Source organism: Prunus dulcis, chromosome 4, assembly GCF_902201215.1.
Source record: "Prunus dulcis chromosome 4, ALMONDv2, whole genome shotgun sequence".
NCBI lineage: Eukaryota > Viridiplantae > Streptophyta > Magnoliopsida > Rosales > Rosaceae > Prunus > Prunus dulcis.
Genome location: NC_047653.1, coordinates 5691680 through 5709864, shown reverse-complemented (window position 1 = coordinate 5709864; position 18185 = coordinate 5691680). Strand labels below are relative to the sequence as shown.

At 38.2% G+C, this 18185-nt stretch overlaps 1 protein-coding gene across 1 annotated transcript; it reads right to left on the bottom strand.

The window, feature by feature from the left end:
* Window positions 1-3688: 3688 nt before the first annotated feature.
* LOC117626369 (probable LRR receptor-like serine/threonine-protein kinase At1g56130) lies at window positions 3689-10369 on the bottom strand. The gene is made up of 24 exons (XM_034358031.1): window positions 10084-10369; window positions 9753-9936; window positions 9504-9575; window positions 9274-9345; window positions 8793-8864; window positions 8618-8689; window positions 8395-8466; window positions 8240-8311; window positions 8067-8138; window positions 7889-7960; window positions 7705-7776; window positions 7538-7609; window positions 7300-7365; window positions 7077-7139; window positions 6846-6890; window positions 6647-6705; window positions 6064-6449; window positions 5791-5986; window positions 5538-5681; window positions 5272-5390; window positions 4911-5121; window positions 4412-4643; window positions 4178-4328; window positions 3689-4081 (listed from the first exon to the last, which is right to left on the bottom strand). The coding sequence occupies exons 1-24, from the start codon at window positions 10208-10210 to the stop codon at window positions 3782-3784; spliced, it is 3003 nt and encodes a 1000-aa protein (XP_034213922.1). The 5' UTR covers window positions 10211-10369; the 3' UTR covers window positions 3689-3781.
* Window positions 10370-18185: the final 7816 nt, after the last annotated feature.

Below are 18185 nucleotides of genomic sequence, written 5' to 3'. Positions count from 1 at the left end.
ACGAGCACAGCTATAAAAAATCACAACGACAGCTGACCATAACCCAAATAATTAAAATTCATAAGAAAACCTAAATAATTAAACAACTTTTCTTCCACATCCTCTTCGATTGTGGCCTTCTTTTCCACATGCCCTACATCTAATTTTAATGAAGAGTCTTCTAAGTTTTGCTGCTAGAGCAGTGTAACCTGGAGGCAAAGGGGTTGGTGGGTTTGGGGCTAGTACTTGAACCTTAGCAGCCTCTTTCTCCTCACTCTCTTAGGTCTTCCTGGTTGACGCTTACGAAATGGAGGTCTAATTGGAGGCAAGTCACCCTTAACCCACTGATCCATAGAAGGGATGAGGTGAACTATTGGTTCATATGACCTTATGTATGTCTCTGGCTTATGACACTCATGTACATATTCAATAGGGTTTTCATCTCTGTGGAATATAGTTGAAATAGCATGTGCACAGGGTATGCCACATAAATCTCATCTCCTACAACTACAACACATTGCTGCAAGATCTACAACAAACTCCCCATCATACATGTGACTGACTTGATACATTTTCTCCTCAGCCAAACTAGGAATGCATTGAGAAGCTCCCATCTTGTTCTTCTCAATTATTTTGAATATCTTTGGGCCAACAGGGTGTTTCCGTTTAGCACAAGCACCCATTCGATTAGCCATCCTAAGCATTACATACATTCGAATACTTTCCAAACATGTCAAAATGGAATTATCTCTGGCATCATTTATAGCTGCATTAAAGCTCTCACAAAGGTTGTTCAATAAAAGATCACACTTATAACGTGGACGAAAATGAGATCTAGTCCAATTATTGGGTGGTCTCTGCACCAACCATTTCCAAGCTTCCAAGTCCTCTTCCTTCATCTTCTCCATTTCTGCTTCCCACCAAGGAATAGTAGTGGCTCTGGCAGCTGCCCACAACATGTGTTTAAGAGTGAGACCAAGATGTGTTGCTCTAAAATTATTGTACAAGTGCCGGACGCACATCCTATGCTCTGCAGTTGGTAGTACATGTGTAATGGCAGGTATGAGCCCCTTTTGCTGATCACTTATGAAAGCCCAGGATAAACCATTTGTAATACCTAAATCTTCAATCAATAAAGACAGAAACCAAATCCACAAGTCCTTGTTTTCAATCTCAGCCACAACATATGCAATTGGGAAAAGACCATTATTACCATCAACTCCTACAGCAGTCAATATTTGCCCAGGATAAGGACCTTTCAAATGGCAAGCATCAACCCCAATTACAGGCCTGCACCTTGCTAAAAACCCTTTTTTACAAGCAGCCAGACGGACATAAATTCTTTGAAATATTGCTTCACCCCCAACTAGATCACACTTAATTTTCACTGTACTACCTTTGTTGGTATTTTTCAACTGCTCTACATAGTCCCAGAACCGTGCATATTGCTGTATGTAGTTTCCTTCAATTTGTGCTTTAGCCAATCTCTTTGCCCTATATACTTGAGTTTTGGACACCCTCACATGATAGGACTCCAAAACTTCTCCTTGAAAAGCTTTCAGATTCCAATCTGTGTTTCTCTTAATCTTGCTAGAAAATCTCTCACAAATCCATTTAGGATTAGCAAACTTCAGTTTCTCCACCCTCCCAAAAGCTCAACTTCTTAATTGCAAATGTTTGCACATCCTGGTTTATCTGTGAAGCATAAAGCACAAATGGACATTTTAATCCTCCTTTGCAAATTGCATTTACTCTCGTCTTGTCATTTTTTTCAAAGAACAATTTCCTTCCATGAATAATAGAATATTACCTGAGTGCCTCTTTAAGAACCTGTCTGTTTTCAAATTGCATCCCAAGCCGAAACTCAGGATTCTTTAAGTCCACCTCCTTCTATACTGCTTAAACCGAGGGTTTTTTTTTTCCTTCTCACCTTACTTGTCCCTTCATTATCTCCTTCCATATCATCCTCATCACCCTCACTTTCAGTATCAAAATTTGAGGTGTGCTCACCATCTGATGACACCTCTCCAGGAGCTTCAAAAGCAGGCCCCTCATTGCTATCATTCATAGTGTCCTCTGCCCCTTCATGAACAGGCACTTCAACTGTCTTAAACCCAAATTCTTCTTCATTGAACTCGTAATCACTATCAACAAATTCTCCATCATCTTCTTCACTGTCTACAACCTCAGCTTCATCTTTATCTTCAACATCAACATTATCTTCCACCCTAGTTTCATCTTCCACATGACTTTTATCTTGCACCCCAGTTTCATATTCCACCTGACTTTTGTCTTGCATCTCAATTTCATCTTCCACCTAAACATTGTGTTGCACCTCTGCATAATTGTCTGCACCATCCAAACCTTGGCACCCAAAAGATGATTGACTCCAACCTATATTAGAGTTGCCCACTTCAGTATAGTACAACACAACAATCCTATTACATGGCATTTGGCCCAGCACGTCAACCAGTTTAGCATCAGAGCTGATAAGTTCAAGCCCACCTACACCATGGGTTCCACCCTTCCTATACCATATTTCTAGATTTGGTTTGGGGTTGGAAATGTCTACATTGTAACCAAGCCCTTTCCCTACCTTTCTTAAGTCCACCAATGACAGAAAATCCTCTACAACATTATCCAAGTAACAAACTTTTTCATTTTTATACTCCCCACTTTCCAACACACCCACATGGTGAAGTTCTAAACTACAGTTTTCATGGTTATCTGCACAGTAAACAAGGGTCAAAACAATGCTAAAACACACACACCTGTTTTGGAATCATAAAATCAGACAAAATCATATTTTAATTCAATGTTCTGCACCAAAACCAAAATATATAGTACACAGTTCGTTCAATTTTTTAATTGCTATGGAATAACTTCAGTCCATTTGGTGTAAGGCATAGATAGAAGACAAGAAGGGATATAAAAAAAATAAATTAAAAAAAAAAAAACCTTAAGTGTTGCAGTCAAGGACAGTATAAAGCAAAGCATGTAAGGAATCTTTAAAAGCTATGGACCACACAAATGAAAACAAAACCAACTTATACGCATTCAAACAAGCAGAATCACTTACTGTATTTAGGAGGAACACCACCCCAACAGAAGTCAAACTCTTCCATCACTATCAACCAAAAGGGCAAAAAACCCAACTATCCCCAAAATGAAACCCTAACCTTTAATTGTACCCCCGATCAACCCCAAATTTCAAAGCTTACACAGAAAATTTCTCACTCACTCAATCACTGCTACAACAAATTTAACTCCAATGGCTGCCTCTGAAGGGATAGCTCATCGTATGCAACTCCAATGGCTGCCTCAGAAAGGATAGTTCACGTGCTTTCCCCTTTCTTCAGTGCTAAATTGGATTTGTTTCGTTCAAAACGACGAAAAGTCGAAGATACCCTGAACAACAAGAGCACGTGACACTCACATGGTCAATCTCGACGGATTCTGTTACGGCATGACCTAATTGCAACTTATTGTTTAATTAAAGGATTTCGTTGCCTCAAAATTTAGTCCATGAACCCAATTGCAAATGGGGCCATAGTTCAAGGACGTCTACAGTAATTAGCCCAAGAAACAAAATATACTATAAAAAGAAAAATATGGCATTGAAGTTTGGAACTCTGACCCAAAAGCAAATATTGGAAAGCTAGCCCCATTTCACTGGTCTAAGTTGTTTTTTGGTCTGAAATTCCACTGCTCTACGTAAGTTAACGTTGGATTTTTTGTATTATAAAAGCCTTTAAGGATTTCATCCAAGCATCCAAGCATCCAAGCATCAGTTCATCTAATGCTACTTGTGGACAACAACGCTCTCAGTTGATGAGGTATCATCATCCACCAAAAAGCTACATGTGGTTACATCTTTGAAATCCCAATCTGTCAAATAACTTGGCTTTGACATAACAGTGCTTGCTTCAATATCTCCAGAAAGGATTGCCACCACACGTGACATCGATGGCCTCATCATTGGTGAAGCCTGAGTGCAGAGGAGAGCTGCTTTTATCAATCTAGTTGCGTCATTTTCATCAAACTCTGTCAATCTCGGATCCACCAGCCCCAGACTCTGGTCGTTTTCATGTAAAGTCCATGCCTGAAAACAAACATCATGGCATGGTCAAAAAGGAAAAAAATAAAGAAGTTTTCACCGCAATGCTAAAATAAAAGTAGCTAGGCTAAGTTTCCCTACCCATTCAAGAAGATAAATCTTCTCAGGATCCAAGTTGTTGTCAGAATTTGGTCTCCCGCTGATGATCTCCAAAGCAACAACCCCGAAACCGAAAACATCAGCCTTTTCTGTCAGATGTCCACGCATTGCATACTCCGGCGCCAAATAACCTCTACAAGATCATGAAATGGTTACTAAAAATGTTTCTTGGATTAAACCCTTGTCACGATATGTATAACTTAAACGGAGGCTTACATTGTCCCTGCAACCCGGGTGCTAATGTGGGTTTTTTTGTCATCATAAAGCTTTGCCAATCCAAAATCTGATATTTTTGGGGAGAGTTCTGCATCGAGCAAAATATTACTGGCTTTGACATCTCGATGTACAATCCTGGGCCTTGACTCCTCATGAAGGTAAGCAAGTCCTCTTGCTGTTCCCAACAATATATTGAAGCGGGTAGGCCAGTCAAGGTGCAAGTCATTTCTTCCTGAAACATTACATGGAGAAGAACCAGTGCATGTTAACAACTAATAAAAAGTAGAAGAGAAAAATAAAAAGAAATTGGATGTAACCTAGAGTACTTTAAACTGCAGAGAGTTTTTAATTTCATATGATTCGAATACTACTATTTTGGTTTTTTTAAACTTCACTCCTCAGCAGAGAACAGTTATAACAAAATGGTTGCGTAAAAAACTTGGATGAACTTTTAAAGAGTCCTTGAAACTGCAGAGTATTCTGTTTCTATAAAACCTACCAAAAAGTGCCTGATCAAGGCTCTTGTTTTCAAGATACTCATAAACCAAAATGCGCTGGGTTCCTTCAATGCAGCATCCATACAATTTCACTAGATTGCGATGTTGGACTGCAGATATCGTAGCAATCTCCGTTACAAATTGACTCTTCCCTTGGTGAGATGCTACTGAAAGTTGCTTCATAGCCACCACCCTCCCATCAGATAGTGTACCCTATAAACAGAAATACAATTCAGTGACATGAAAGGGAAGTGAAAAGAATCTGTTTTGCTTCTTTCTCAATTTCTTTTTGTAAGAAGTCAAAATCATTACTTTAAACTTTAAAGTTTAAAGTAGCAGATATTGATGTAAAATAGATCTCACCTTATAAACAGGTCCATATCCTCCCTCTCCTAGCTTATTTGAAGGATTAAAATCTTCTGTCGCAGCTCTCAACTCAGCAAAACTGAAAGTATTTAGTCGGGGACCTAATCCTAGAAGATCTGCATATTCAAAAGAGAGTATGACATAGGCTTAAATTTCGAAACAACACATCAGAATTATTCTCTCAAATATGCTTATCAACAGTAGAAAGAACCTAGAACCCCATTCAGAATTAACCCTTAATAATATGCTCATTGCTCTTTTACCTTCATCGTCATCTTTTTCTGATGTTTTTCTCCGCATATATATAACTGAAAATAATAATAGCAAGATCACTACTCCGACAGGGACTGCAATACCAACTATCAACCCAGTCCTTCTCTTCTTTCCCGGGGTAGTTGGTGTAAAATCTGAGCAATGAAACAAAATAATTGTTCAGTGTGTCAATCAATTGACAGCACATAAATACATTTAAACCATTCATAGGAAATCTTCATAACTTGACATTATTTAATATACCTGATGTAGCATGGACAGCCGATATTAGCGGGCCATAATCACCTTGTTCAGGTATGCAACATGTTCCCTTACCAGCCCAGAACAGATGAATATCTAGGTAATTCTCTGTCACATTAACCTTGAAGGGTCTCGCAACTGCTCTGTTAACCCCACCTGCCTCCTTCGATATGTCGAAGTCCTTCCTTGTGAGGTTCCCCTAGGAAGCAAATGAAGAGATAGTTAAATAATTCTGTCTAATGAGGTTGCCTTCAAATAGTTTATTAGCAGCCTTACTTGAATATAGATATCAAATACACGCCTTCCTAGACTTTGCCAAGTTTGTGTAGTGCGGCTAACAAAAACCGTTTCTGCAAATTGCAATGTTACAGTATAAGGTCCATTCTGAAGACCCAGGCCATAGTATCTCAGTGAACCTGGGGACTGTCTTGAAGTCTGGAAAAGCTTTGGGGTCACATCTGTACCGGAGACTTGCTTATCGGTGGTTTTCACAAATGATTGAACCTGTCTATCATAAACCAAACCCACATTGCTAACAGCCCATTTCTGTGCATTGGCTACATTAAATGTTGCTGGCCCAAGAGCTGAGTCTTCAGCCTCATACAATATGCCATCATTTCCTCTCATTTGAGGTCCTCCACACTTGATTGAGAAGTTTGTATCTGTACAATTCAATTTAATAGCACAAGCTTTGATTAGTGAAAAAACTTCAAACTGATGTAATAGCACAAGATATGCTTACTAGATTTATCAAGACATTCCTACAACATGTATACATAATGAGATAAGCAATGCCTATTGCTGTAACATGATCTTGCATTAAAGAAATAAATGCTAGTGAAATATAGAAGAAGATTACATCGTGGGGTATTTCGATTGCATGGAAAATTCCTCTGGAGGCAATTCAATCCAGGAAGACTGTAAACACAGAGAACAATTATTATTTATAATAATTAAACTGTAGTGGAAGAATCCAATAAACTGCGAAAGTGTAATAGCAATCACTTTATTATGTTTGAACGATCCGTCTTTAAAAAGGGTATTTCGATTCAACTCACGTTATGTTTGAACTGTCAAATGTGAAGTTGTTGACCACTAAATTCCTGCATAAAATCATTAATCAATCCACATATGAAGATGAAAATTTCGTGTTCACAATCTCAACACATATCAGTTCTTCAAATCCATCCCTTCTAATTTATTGAATTTCATTCATATGGTATTATATATGCACAATGAAGGTGATTTGGACCATAAAAATGAAGGTGAAAGATAAAAAGGAGACATACAGTTGCGATATTGTGGTTACCCATGGGGGAAAGCTTCCTGAGAAATAGTTGTAAGACAAATCTCTGCACATAACAATACAGAATGAGAAGGCACATAAATGCATGAAAATTCAAAGGAATTTAAGTAAGAAAAAGGCTGCCAGAATGCGCGCAGACACACACACACAGAGTAATGGTTTCATTGCCAGTACATATAGCATACTTTTATGACATTAGGACTTACATAGTCTGAAGTTGATTGCTCTTTTGGCTTGGAAGAGGTCCAGACAGACTATTGTTTCCAAGAAATCTGGCCATATCAATTATAGGAGGCACCCAAGGAAAAAAAATAAAAAATAAAAAAAGAAGAAACAAAGAAACAAAGAAACAAGAAAAAGGTCATATGAACGACTAAGTTTCTGAGCAGGAAATTCAAGGGCATAAGTACAAAAAAGGGGAATAATGAAGGCAGGCCTTATTACAAATATGTAAGAGAACTCATGTTGAACAAAGAACTTGGGAGTTGGCCTGTTAAATTGTTGAAACCCAGATTCCTGCAACATGAATGATAAGGTTAGAAAGCAATTAGAATGAAAGAAAATTAATTGGGATTTTTGGGATTTGAACTTATATATCCGCTGGAACGTACATTATCGTTAAATTTTGATATTCTCCAATATCAGAAGGAATGCTACCATTGATTAATGCATTCCGTAGAACTCTGTTCCACCACCAAAAAATTTAGTGCACAAGTAAATGAGTAAGATTGCAAATTTTAAAAGGAAAAAAGGAGTTATATCACGATATTTGGAGGGATGAGAATGTTAACTTACAAAACGTTCAAGTTCTTCAAATTTCTTATAAAATCAAGAGAGGAGCTCACATTAGATATATCACTGATTCGCCTGCATTATCATACACAAACATAAGTGATGCTAGTGTAGAGAGAGAGAGAGAGAGAGAGAGAGAGAGAGAGAGAGAGAGAGAAACGTATGAAGCATTTGCCCTTACAGATCGTTCAATGAAGTCAGTTGGGAAAAATTGGTTGGTATTGGGCCTTCAAAAGAGTTCCCTTGAAATCTCCTACAAAGACATTTGAGATGCTTGTGAATAAGAGACCCATCTCTCAGCCATGCAGGTCTGCTTTCATAAACTGCAGAAGGTTAAAAGTTTTCCATACTTACAAATCAGTTAGTTTTGTCCAATTCCCAATGAAAGCAGGTATCTTTCCTGAGAAAGCAATGTCTGATGCATGGCTAAAATTCAAAAAGTTGACTCATAGTAAGCTCATCCCAGAATAAACAAAAAACTTAAAACACCACTTAAGGGCCATTCTTACAGGATTCGCATGTTGATGAGCTTAGCAAATGTTGAAGGAATTTCACCACTGAGTCCACAGCTTTCTATGTACCTGCGAAAATCAAAAACTGATTACTACCAATTTCATAGGATAAATGCATTCCTTGCTCATCAATAATGACGAACAAACCGTTCCTTAGTGAAAAATTAAAAACACATTGCAACATGTGATTCATATTCGATGAGTTCAATGAAGCACTCACAATTCCTCGAGCTTGACTAAGTTACCAAGTTCTGGAGGGAGTGTTCCAGAGAAATTATTTGATCCAAAGGACCTGCAACAAGTCATGTTGAAGAGGTATAGATTTAAATGATAGGGGGTTCTATATTTAACATGTCCCAAACTTTAATTGTGTTTTCTTATGTTTCATTGCTTACAGCATAGTTAGCTCCTTAAGGTTTCCAAGCTCCTTGGGGAAGGGTCCAGAGAATGAATTTTGGGCAATTGACCTGAATGGAAATATATCAATTAAAGATATTACCACCTGTTTATAATTCAGGATAAAAACAGAATAATTTTCTGTACTTCTTTTACCGTATGGTGTAATACTCACTTGGGAGATCTATGTTTCATGTCCTCGAAGAAGAAATAAACCAACAAAATTGATTGATTTGTAAGAAATACAATTCCAACTTATATATCAGGACCAAAAACAAAAAGGAAAGCCAATCACCAAGCAGCTAGTCTTACCTCAAAGATTATAATTAGTAAGTAGTTCCTTAAAGCTTACAAAACAGATAAAGGAAAATAGAACCAGAGTCGATTATAGAAATTGTACAAGGGAATGAGACTCATCAAAGTATTTGACAGATAAAAAATTTATACCAAAACTTAAATAAATGCTCTCTCACTACTTACAATTTCATCAACGCAGACATATTGCCGATGAATGCTGGTAGGGGACCGGTGAAATAATTCTGATCAATAATCCTACAAGAATTGAAACAAAATGAAATGACCAGTGATTAATCTCCGAGTATAAAAAATATTTGTGACAATTTTGAACGGTAAGAAACCTGTGTCTTCTATATGTAAATGTAAACTGTGATAAACCAAACAACAGAGAAGGGGTTGGAAAAACTTCATACAAAAAGGTCAGATATCTTAAAGCCACAAATTCTTCTGGAAACACCCCTCGTTTGTTCAGAGAAAAAACTCTCCTGGAAAGAAAAAAGATTGAGCAGTTAGGCACTTAATATTACAATTGATATGTCAGGCATGATCTGCTTAGTTTTCTAACACATAATTAATGGAGTTGCTACAGTCAACAACACAAGACTAAAGGGGAGAGAGAGAGAGAGAGAGAGAGAGAGAGAGAGAGGAGTTTAATAACTTACAGTTTGGAGATGTGGCAGGTAGGATTTTTGTCATAAGTACAGTCACAAGTGATGGCTGGATTATTCTCTGGCTTTTCAAACTCGGTTCCATTAAGGGCAGATCCACTGCATGGATCTCCACTGATATTCCACAGCCCCCCCGCTTGCGTGTCCCATTGCTCAAATATTGAGTTCAACGCCCTCACTGCACTCTCAATTCAATCGTTGTATACACATTATGTTACTAGACTGTCCAGAAATCGCAAAAAGGAAGAAAAAAACAACATATATACACTCTGTATTTTAAAGATGCTTAGAAATATATACACTTGTGAAAGCATGGCTAGTGTACCTTCAGATGGATCGGTAGTGGCATTTTGAGCCATGGACACCTGAAACCAGAAGCACAGGCTGGAAAAGAAGGCAACGGACACTGAAAGATGCCATGGTTGCTTCAACATCCTCCTGGAATCGATCATGTTGTTGTACACAAGCGCTGGCTTCTCGACGGCACAAAATTTGAATTGCCAATGGTTCCTAAAGTACTTGTTCTAACACAAAGAGTAGAGAACAATCCATTTTCAACAATCAGAAGTATCTGCATCGATGAATTATTGACCACATGTTTAATATAAAGTTCTATCCATGCGTCTAATCTGATGAGAAAGAATTATGGATGGATGTTGATGTACGTGGAATATTTCCAGTTAGATGTTAGTCACACATTGATAACCCCAGCATTAAGCCTACGTTGACTGACTTCAGAGGTTTTGTATATATTATTACTTCTTTTGGCCTTTCCGAGTTGCGTGATCAGATGGCTGTCACTTTTCTAGTTTCCCGCGTGCAGTGTACTAAATGCTTTGACAAGTAACATCCACGTTGAATATTTTATTTAGACCCACTTTATGGGACAACTCACGTCGTCATGTCAATTAATAAAATTGTTTTATGAATTTTATTTTTATTTCTTCTTTTTTTTAAATAATTATTAAAAACAAAAAATAAAAATTGAAATAAAAAATAAAAAACCCTAGCATCCCTGGACTCCCTTCTTCTTCATCTTAACGAGTGCAGAACTAATGTTCTGGGAGATGGCATAGGCGTCAAAGACCTTGGGGATCTGGAAGTTCTCTATGTCCCACTACACCGACATCTCCGCCTTACCCTTCAACGCTGCAGCTGTCGCCATCTTCGCCATGCTGCGTCCGCTCTCATCTCCACTCGTTGGCGCTCTCCAAATACTCTAGATCTGATTGTCACTGCTCACTTATGATCGAAGATGATGATTATTGATTCTTGAAAAACCCTCAAAACACCAAAATTCAAAATCAAAATCAAAATCAAAATCCTCTGGTTTTGATTGGGTTCCTCTCTTCTTGTAATTTTGTTGTTTTTCTTGAATTTGATATCTTCTCTAGTATATCTATATCTCTTCTCTGGTTTTGAAGGGATAGATTAATTTGATGAGGAAGAAGGGAGTGCTGGAGTATATCTATATCTCTTCTTTGGTTTTGATGAGGATAGGTAAATTTGATGGAGGAAGAAGGTGTGCTGGAGATGAAAAAAGTCCAGCTTTTTGTTTTTCATTTTTTTTATTCTTATTATTATTGAGCAGTTTAATTTAGAGTTTGATTTAAAATTTTCTGGTTATTGTAATTTTCTTTTAATTTATATTTGTTTTTTCAGTTAGTTACATTCTTACTTTAAGTTTTCATATACATAAACATCAACCCAAAAGAGAAATTAATAAATAATAAAAAACTAGCCTACTATTCGTATACATTAAATCAACTCAAAAGAGAAATAAATAATATATATATATATATATAAAAGAGCAACTCCACTTATTTGCTCTTAATCATGGTAAGAGCAACTCCATCTATTTGCTCTTAGCCATGGCAAGGGTGGAGCTAGGGCAGCCACTATTCACGTGAATAGTAGTTGCCCTTGTAAATAGTAATTTGTGTTTCCACCCGTTGCCATGGCTAAGGGCAATTACTATTTATTTTTTTGTTTTTTCTTCCTATTTTTTAATGAAAATAATTAATTTGGGTAATATTTTCATATAAGATTTCCGGGTTCCTACGTGTCAAGACTATTCATAATCAGATAAAATTTTCAGATAAGATTTTTGATTCAAATTTCGGATGAATTTCAAAATTCAAATTTCATACAAATTAGGGTTCAAATTTCGGATGAATTTCAAATTTCAGATAAGATTTTCATCCAATAAAATCAAGCCACGTGGCATGTCTATCTTGCCAAAATTTTCTATAAAACCAGAGACTCAGCTCATACCTCTCACACCATATCTTTCTATATTTTCATTTCTCAGAGTTTAGAATTCATACTTCTTTCATTCTCAATGGAAGAATTTAGGAGATGCTTGGAGAGGCAAGAGCGAGAAACAAATAAGAGAAACCGTAGAGCAGATGAAATCAATGAGTTGCAGAGACAAGTCGATGAGCAAGTTCTCATAGCAGTGGCTTTGCAAGAAGAAGAGAACCAAGGTCGCCGTCGTGGTTCACAAGTCGGCCGCCGCCGGAATGTGGAAAGACATAGGCATTCTCGGGGTAAGAATATTTTGGAAGATTATTTTATCCCAACTTCTTTGTACTCTGATGTTGATTTTCGAAGGCGATTTAGAATGCACCCTCATTTGTTCAATAAAGTCATGCATGATATTTGCAATTATGATGCATACTTTGTTCAAAAGTGTGATGCTGCTGGGGTTTGGGACTTCTTCCGGAGCAAAAGCTTACAGCTGTTATACGAATGTTGGCGTATGGAGCATCTGTTGATCAAGTGGATGAGATTGCCCGGATGGGGAAGTCCACTACGTTGGAGGCTTTGGTAAGATTTTGTCAAGCTGTTGAAACTCTGTACACTAGGGACTACCTGCGTAGACCTACTTCCATGGACTTGCAACGGCTTCTACAAAAAGCCGAAGCTCGAGGATTCCCAGGAATGATTGGTAGCATCGACTGCATGCACTGGCAATGGAAGAATTGCCCAACTGCCTGGCAAGGTGATTATGGAAATAGAAAAGGCCAAAAAAGTATCATCCTTGAAGCGGTTGCTGGCTTCGACACATGGGTTTGGCATGCCTTCTTCGGAGTTGCAGGATCATAAAATGACCTCAACGTGCTGGGCCAATCCCCCGTATTCAACGATGTATTGAGAGGCCAGGGCCCCAATGTCACCTATCAAGTCAACAATACAGTATACCAGCCGGGATACTATCTAGCTGACGGCATCTACCCGAGGTGGACCACTTTTGTCAAATTCATTCCCAATCCTCGATCCCAGAAGCAAAAATTATTTGCTACCTATCAAGAGGGATACAGGAAAGATGTTGAAAGGTGTTTTGGCATCCTTCAAGCTCGGTGGTTGATTATTCGAGGTGCCGCCCATATGTTTGATGAGGAGATCCTCAGAAGCATTATGATGACTTGCATCATCCTCCATAATATGATTGTGGAGGATGAGTACGATTATGATGCTTTAGAGGTCTACGAACCTGATCCAATGAACATGGCATTGACACGGATATATGAAAGGCCCATGGGGCCAAATGGAGAACCGTTTGAGCTGGAACCGTTGGTGAGGGATGGTCATTTGATGACCCGAATGATAGATCGATATACAGAGATGCAATCTACGTATATTCATGAAATGCGTCAAGTTTACTTGATGGAGCATCTATGGGCAGTGAAAGGCAATGAAGATGAATGATGGAGCATAGATGCTTTGGTTATGTTTTATTTAGTTTTGGTTAGGTTGTGTTGTATTTTTATTTATTATGGTTTGGTTGTGGTTGGTTATTATTATTGTGCCTTGTTTGTACTTTTTTTTATTTTTTATGTTTTGTTTGAAGTATGGAATATGTTGAATAAAAAGGTAATTTATTGAATGCTTTGTTTATTAAATAAAGAAATCTAATACAAGTCATTAAAAATTACTACTACTAAAATAAAATACATGAATTACAACAACTTTAATAGAAAACATGAAAAATACAAATACATAAAAAGTATGCTAACTAATTTAATGGTTTCCATCATTTAACCAATCCGTGTTGCTTGGCCCATCATCCCGGAAAAGTCTTCTTCTCATAACATCCCTTCGTTCTAGCTTCCAAAATTGTTTTGTTTCAGGGGACATATGACTTGTATCCATCGCCATGGTTTCCCGATCCGTGTTGTCCATATCTTTTTTGCGCAAATACTCCCTTTCTTGTGCATACTCAGCTTGAAGGGTCAACTCGTTATCTTGGCGTCTTTGCTCCATTTATATTCTTATGCCGTTTTGCCTTGCAATTTCCTTCAAAAATTGTAAATTATGATTACTTGATTTATCCGCTTTCTTTGTCTTCGCGGCCTTTCGGCCAATGGGCCTTGGCTCCTTTTCGATGGGTGAGTCTTGACTCATAGGAGAATCGAGAGGTGAATCCGATGTCATTGAATCACGGAGTGGCGTCTCGTTTAACACAATCTCCGGACCCGTCGGAATAATTATGAACCGTTTGCAATATTTCACCACCTCCCAACATTCATGATGGGTGAAACTTTTTTTGCCACCCCCGGTTGCACCGAACCACATTTGTGCTTGAATTATCTATTTAACAAAAAAATGGAAATGCAATAAATATTTAAAATATATTGGATATGCAAGTAACAAAAAAATAATAATAATGGAAATGCAATTAACCTTACAAATAAATTAGAAGTGCAAGAAAATTAAGAAACAAGTGGGAATGCAAGAAATATTAACAACATATTGAAAATGCAAGAAATATGAACAAAATATTGAAAATGCAAGAAATATGAACAAAATATTTAAATTGCAAGAAATATTAACAAAATATTGATAATGCAAGAAATATGAACAAAATATTTAAAATGCAAGAAATATTAACAAATATTAACAAAATATATATATTAGGAGATTAAACTTAATAAAACAAAAATTATAAAATACTTACCTCGTTAGTACGATTTTGCCCCCTTCTATAGTTGTCCATCGCTTTTGCTAGGGCATTTCTCCATTTTCCCAACTCTTTATTGAGAATTTTCCACCTACTCGATAATGCCATCTCCGTACGAGTAGACCCCGGAATTTTTTCACAAAATTCGGCATGAATTTTTTTCCACATATGAAAAATTTTCATCTCATTGCCGGACACGGGACAATGACAAATTTGGAGCCAAGCCTCACACAAGGAAACATCTTCCATGGTGCTCCAAGCCCCTCCGGTTTCGATAGAAGAAGCCATAAAAATATGAAATCAAAATGCTAGATGAAAAAGAGGAAAATGTTGAGTAAAAAGAGTGAATAATAGTAGAAGTATAATGAAATGTATGAGTATTGGTGTTGAAAGTGAAGGGTATTGATAGGTATTTATAGAAAAAAAAAATATCAGAATTTTTTAGAATTTTTTTAAAAAATTTACGATTTTTTTTCATATTTTTATTGCCCAAAAAAGCCTCAGCCGTTGGATGGATTCGGAGAAGCAGATTGGAAGGCTGGGGAGGCGACACGTGGCAGAGTACCGTTGGAGCTGGCGTCGCGCTGGTTGAAATTTTTTTTATCGTTGGCGCGTGCATTGCATGCGCCAACTGTGAAAAAAATTTGAAATGCGCTAGCTGACGTCAGCACACGCGGGCTGGACCTCGGGCTGGTCTCGCCTTAGGGCTGGCCCGAGTTGGTGGGTCCCACACCACCCCCAGCCCTGGGCTGCGAGGTGGAACGACTTTTTTTTTTTTTCTGCCCTCGCCTCGGGCTGGGCTCCCTCGCTGGAGTCGCTCTAAGGGGGAGATAGGGCAGCCACTATTTACGTAAATACTAGTTGCCCTTGTAAATAGTATTTTGTGTTTCCACCCGTTGCTATGGCAAAGAGCAATTACTATTTATTTTTTTGTTTTTTTCACAAATTGTTTTACCTCAATAATTAATTTGGATAATATTTTCAGGTTCCTATGTGTCAATACTATTCATATCTCATAATCAAATAAAATTTTCAATTTCAAATTTCAGATAAATTTTAAAAAAAATTGGCTGGTATTTATAGACAAAAATTCATTAATTTTTGGGTTTTTAAAAAAAATTTCAAATGTTTTTCAGAATTTTATTGTAAAAAAATTGGTTGCCGTTGGATTGGAGGAAAAAATCCGATCGGAGAGCCCAGACGACGCCACATGGCAACATAAAAAAAAATGAGTGGGCTGAAGCAATGACATCAGCCTAGCCCTCGGGTTTGAGCTCGGGCCGAACTGGCCTGATGGTCAGCCCAACTTCGTGGGTCCTACTCCCAACCCTAACTTAGGCTCCTCACTGGAACTGAGTTTTTTTTTTTTTCTCCTCCCAACCTCTAACTGGACTTGCCGCTGGAGTTGCTCTAAGAGCCATAGAAAAATTCATGAACCTGTCCCTAAAGATGAGTAGAATTCTAGCTAGATATTTCAAACTCTAAATTAAATGGCTCGATGGTAATAATAATAATAATATTCAATGTGGATGTCACTTGTCAAAGAATTAGTCCACTTGGAAAAGTGGGAACTTAGCAAAGTGGCAACCATCTGATCATATGCCACTTGGAAATAATAATAAAAAATCTATGCAAGAGAGCCTCCCTCGCGTCCGTGAGAGAGCCTCCCTCTCCTTCGTGAGAATCCCTCTGCTACTTTGAAGTTGTCTTCCCCTCTCTTCTAAACTTTACTTCCATTCACCTTCTCAACGACCCACAAACAATTTTCACTTACATTCGCCATCTCAACAACCCACAACCATCTTTCTCATCTACACCACCAGCCCCCTCCCCGACCTATCCCCACAGATCTCCCACTTTCAACCCAACCCCCAGATCCTATCTTCAATAACCCATAGCTTGTACTTCTCTCTTTGTCACATTGTGAAAAATCTTAGTCAATTCCCAGAGGGCGCCTAGTTATCCTGGCCAAGTGCGTGAGAGGCCGTGGAGTTGATCAACCCCAACTCCAATTGGAGATGCTGAACTGTTCATTTTCGAAACCACGAAGAAAGCAATATGTTGTACTCTGGAATTGGTGATTATGATCGTGCTGTGCTATGCTCCTGCATACTACAATATGCCCTGGAGGTTGCTTATTTGGAACCAAGCAAGAGATCTTACTGGTGGTGTCGGCAAGCAAGGATGTGGCATGCGATGTGTTCGACAATATGTTCCACTGATGTAATTTCGAAACCATGGAGGAAGAAATCTGCTGCACTCTGGAATTGGTGAGGAACATTAGTTTCTTTTTGTGAGTCTTTTTGGCTGTGTTGTGGTGCCGTATCAGGCATTTTCTGTGAGGCTTTTATGCCTTTTTTGGTTAAAAATGAGACTGCAATAAGCGAAAGAGAAATGAGAAAGATGGTCGCAACTGATCAAATCCGTGTTCAAGCTCCATGATACAAACTGCTTGGAACTGTCAGGGGATGAGGAATCCTAGGACAGTTCTGTACCTCAAGGAGGTGATTCGCTCCAAAAATCCCTCTGTGCTATTCCTATGTGAAACTAAAATGAATAGCCACAGTTTGAATCAAATCAAGAGAAGGTACGGTTTCAACAAAGGCTATTCTGTGGATCCTGTAGGAACTGCAGGGGGTTTAAGCTTATGGTGGAAACCGGATGTAGAAGTATCTATACTAGATTCGAGTCCTCATTGGATTGACACTATGATAACGTCTAAAGCTGAAAATTTTCATGGAAGATTCACGTGGCTGTATGGTACTCCCTATAGTCAAGACAAAGCAATTTTTTGGGAATCTTTTCCCTGCTGTGATTTGAAGGATGGTAACCCATGGATTATTATGGGAGATCTCAACGAAGTCAATTGGAGCTATGAAAAGGAAGGGGGAGCTAACTGGAATCGTAAAAGACGTAGATTTCTGTTGGAATATATGGAAAAAAATAATTTGCTCGATCTGGGATTTAAAGGATCAATCTTTACCTGGGAAAGAAGTCTGGGAGAGAATGGCCATGTTCGCGAAAGATTGGATCGTGCGTTGGCAAACTACCATTGGATTGAGAGATGGCCTAATGCCTGTGTCACCTATGGTTTAAGAATTGGTTCAGACCATTGCCCAATAGTTCTTGATAACAACCCGGTTCTCTCCAAAGGGCGCAGAATTTTTAGACTCGAAGCAAACTGGCTAAATGACAACTCTTGTGTGGAGGTAATCAAAAATAGCCTGAACATAAGAAACAGAGGCCCTTTTGTTAACCAATGGGCATGGAAATTAAGGAAATGCAAATGAGATATCTTGAGTTGGTGCAAAGAGAAGAATGTCAACAACCGGAAAATCATCGGCGATTTGATGAATGATTTGGAGGACCTCCAAAAAAGCAAAGATAGCACTGAGGCAAGACAAAAACTGGAACAAATCAAATCTGCTTTGGAGTCTGTCTGGAAAAAAGAGGAAATTTATTGG

Bases quoted from the DNA above. Each gene is read 5' to 3' on its own strand.
- LOC117626369 (XM_034358031.1), bottom strand. From the start codon at position 10,210: ATGATCGATTCCAGGAGGATGTTGAAGCAACCATGGCATCTTTCAGTG. The intron at 7,610-7,704 runs GTACGTTCCAGC...TTCATGTTGCAG, and splicing joins TATCAAAATTTAACGATAAT to GAATCTGGGTTTCAACAATT. The intron at 4,329-4,411 runs GTAAGCCTCCGT...ATGATCTTGTAG, and splicing joins ACCCGGGTTGCAGGGACAAT to AGGTTATTTGGCGCCGGAGT.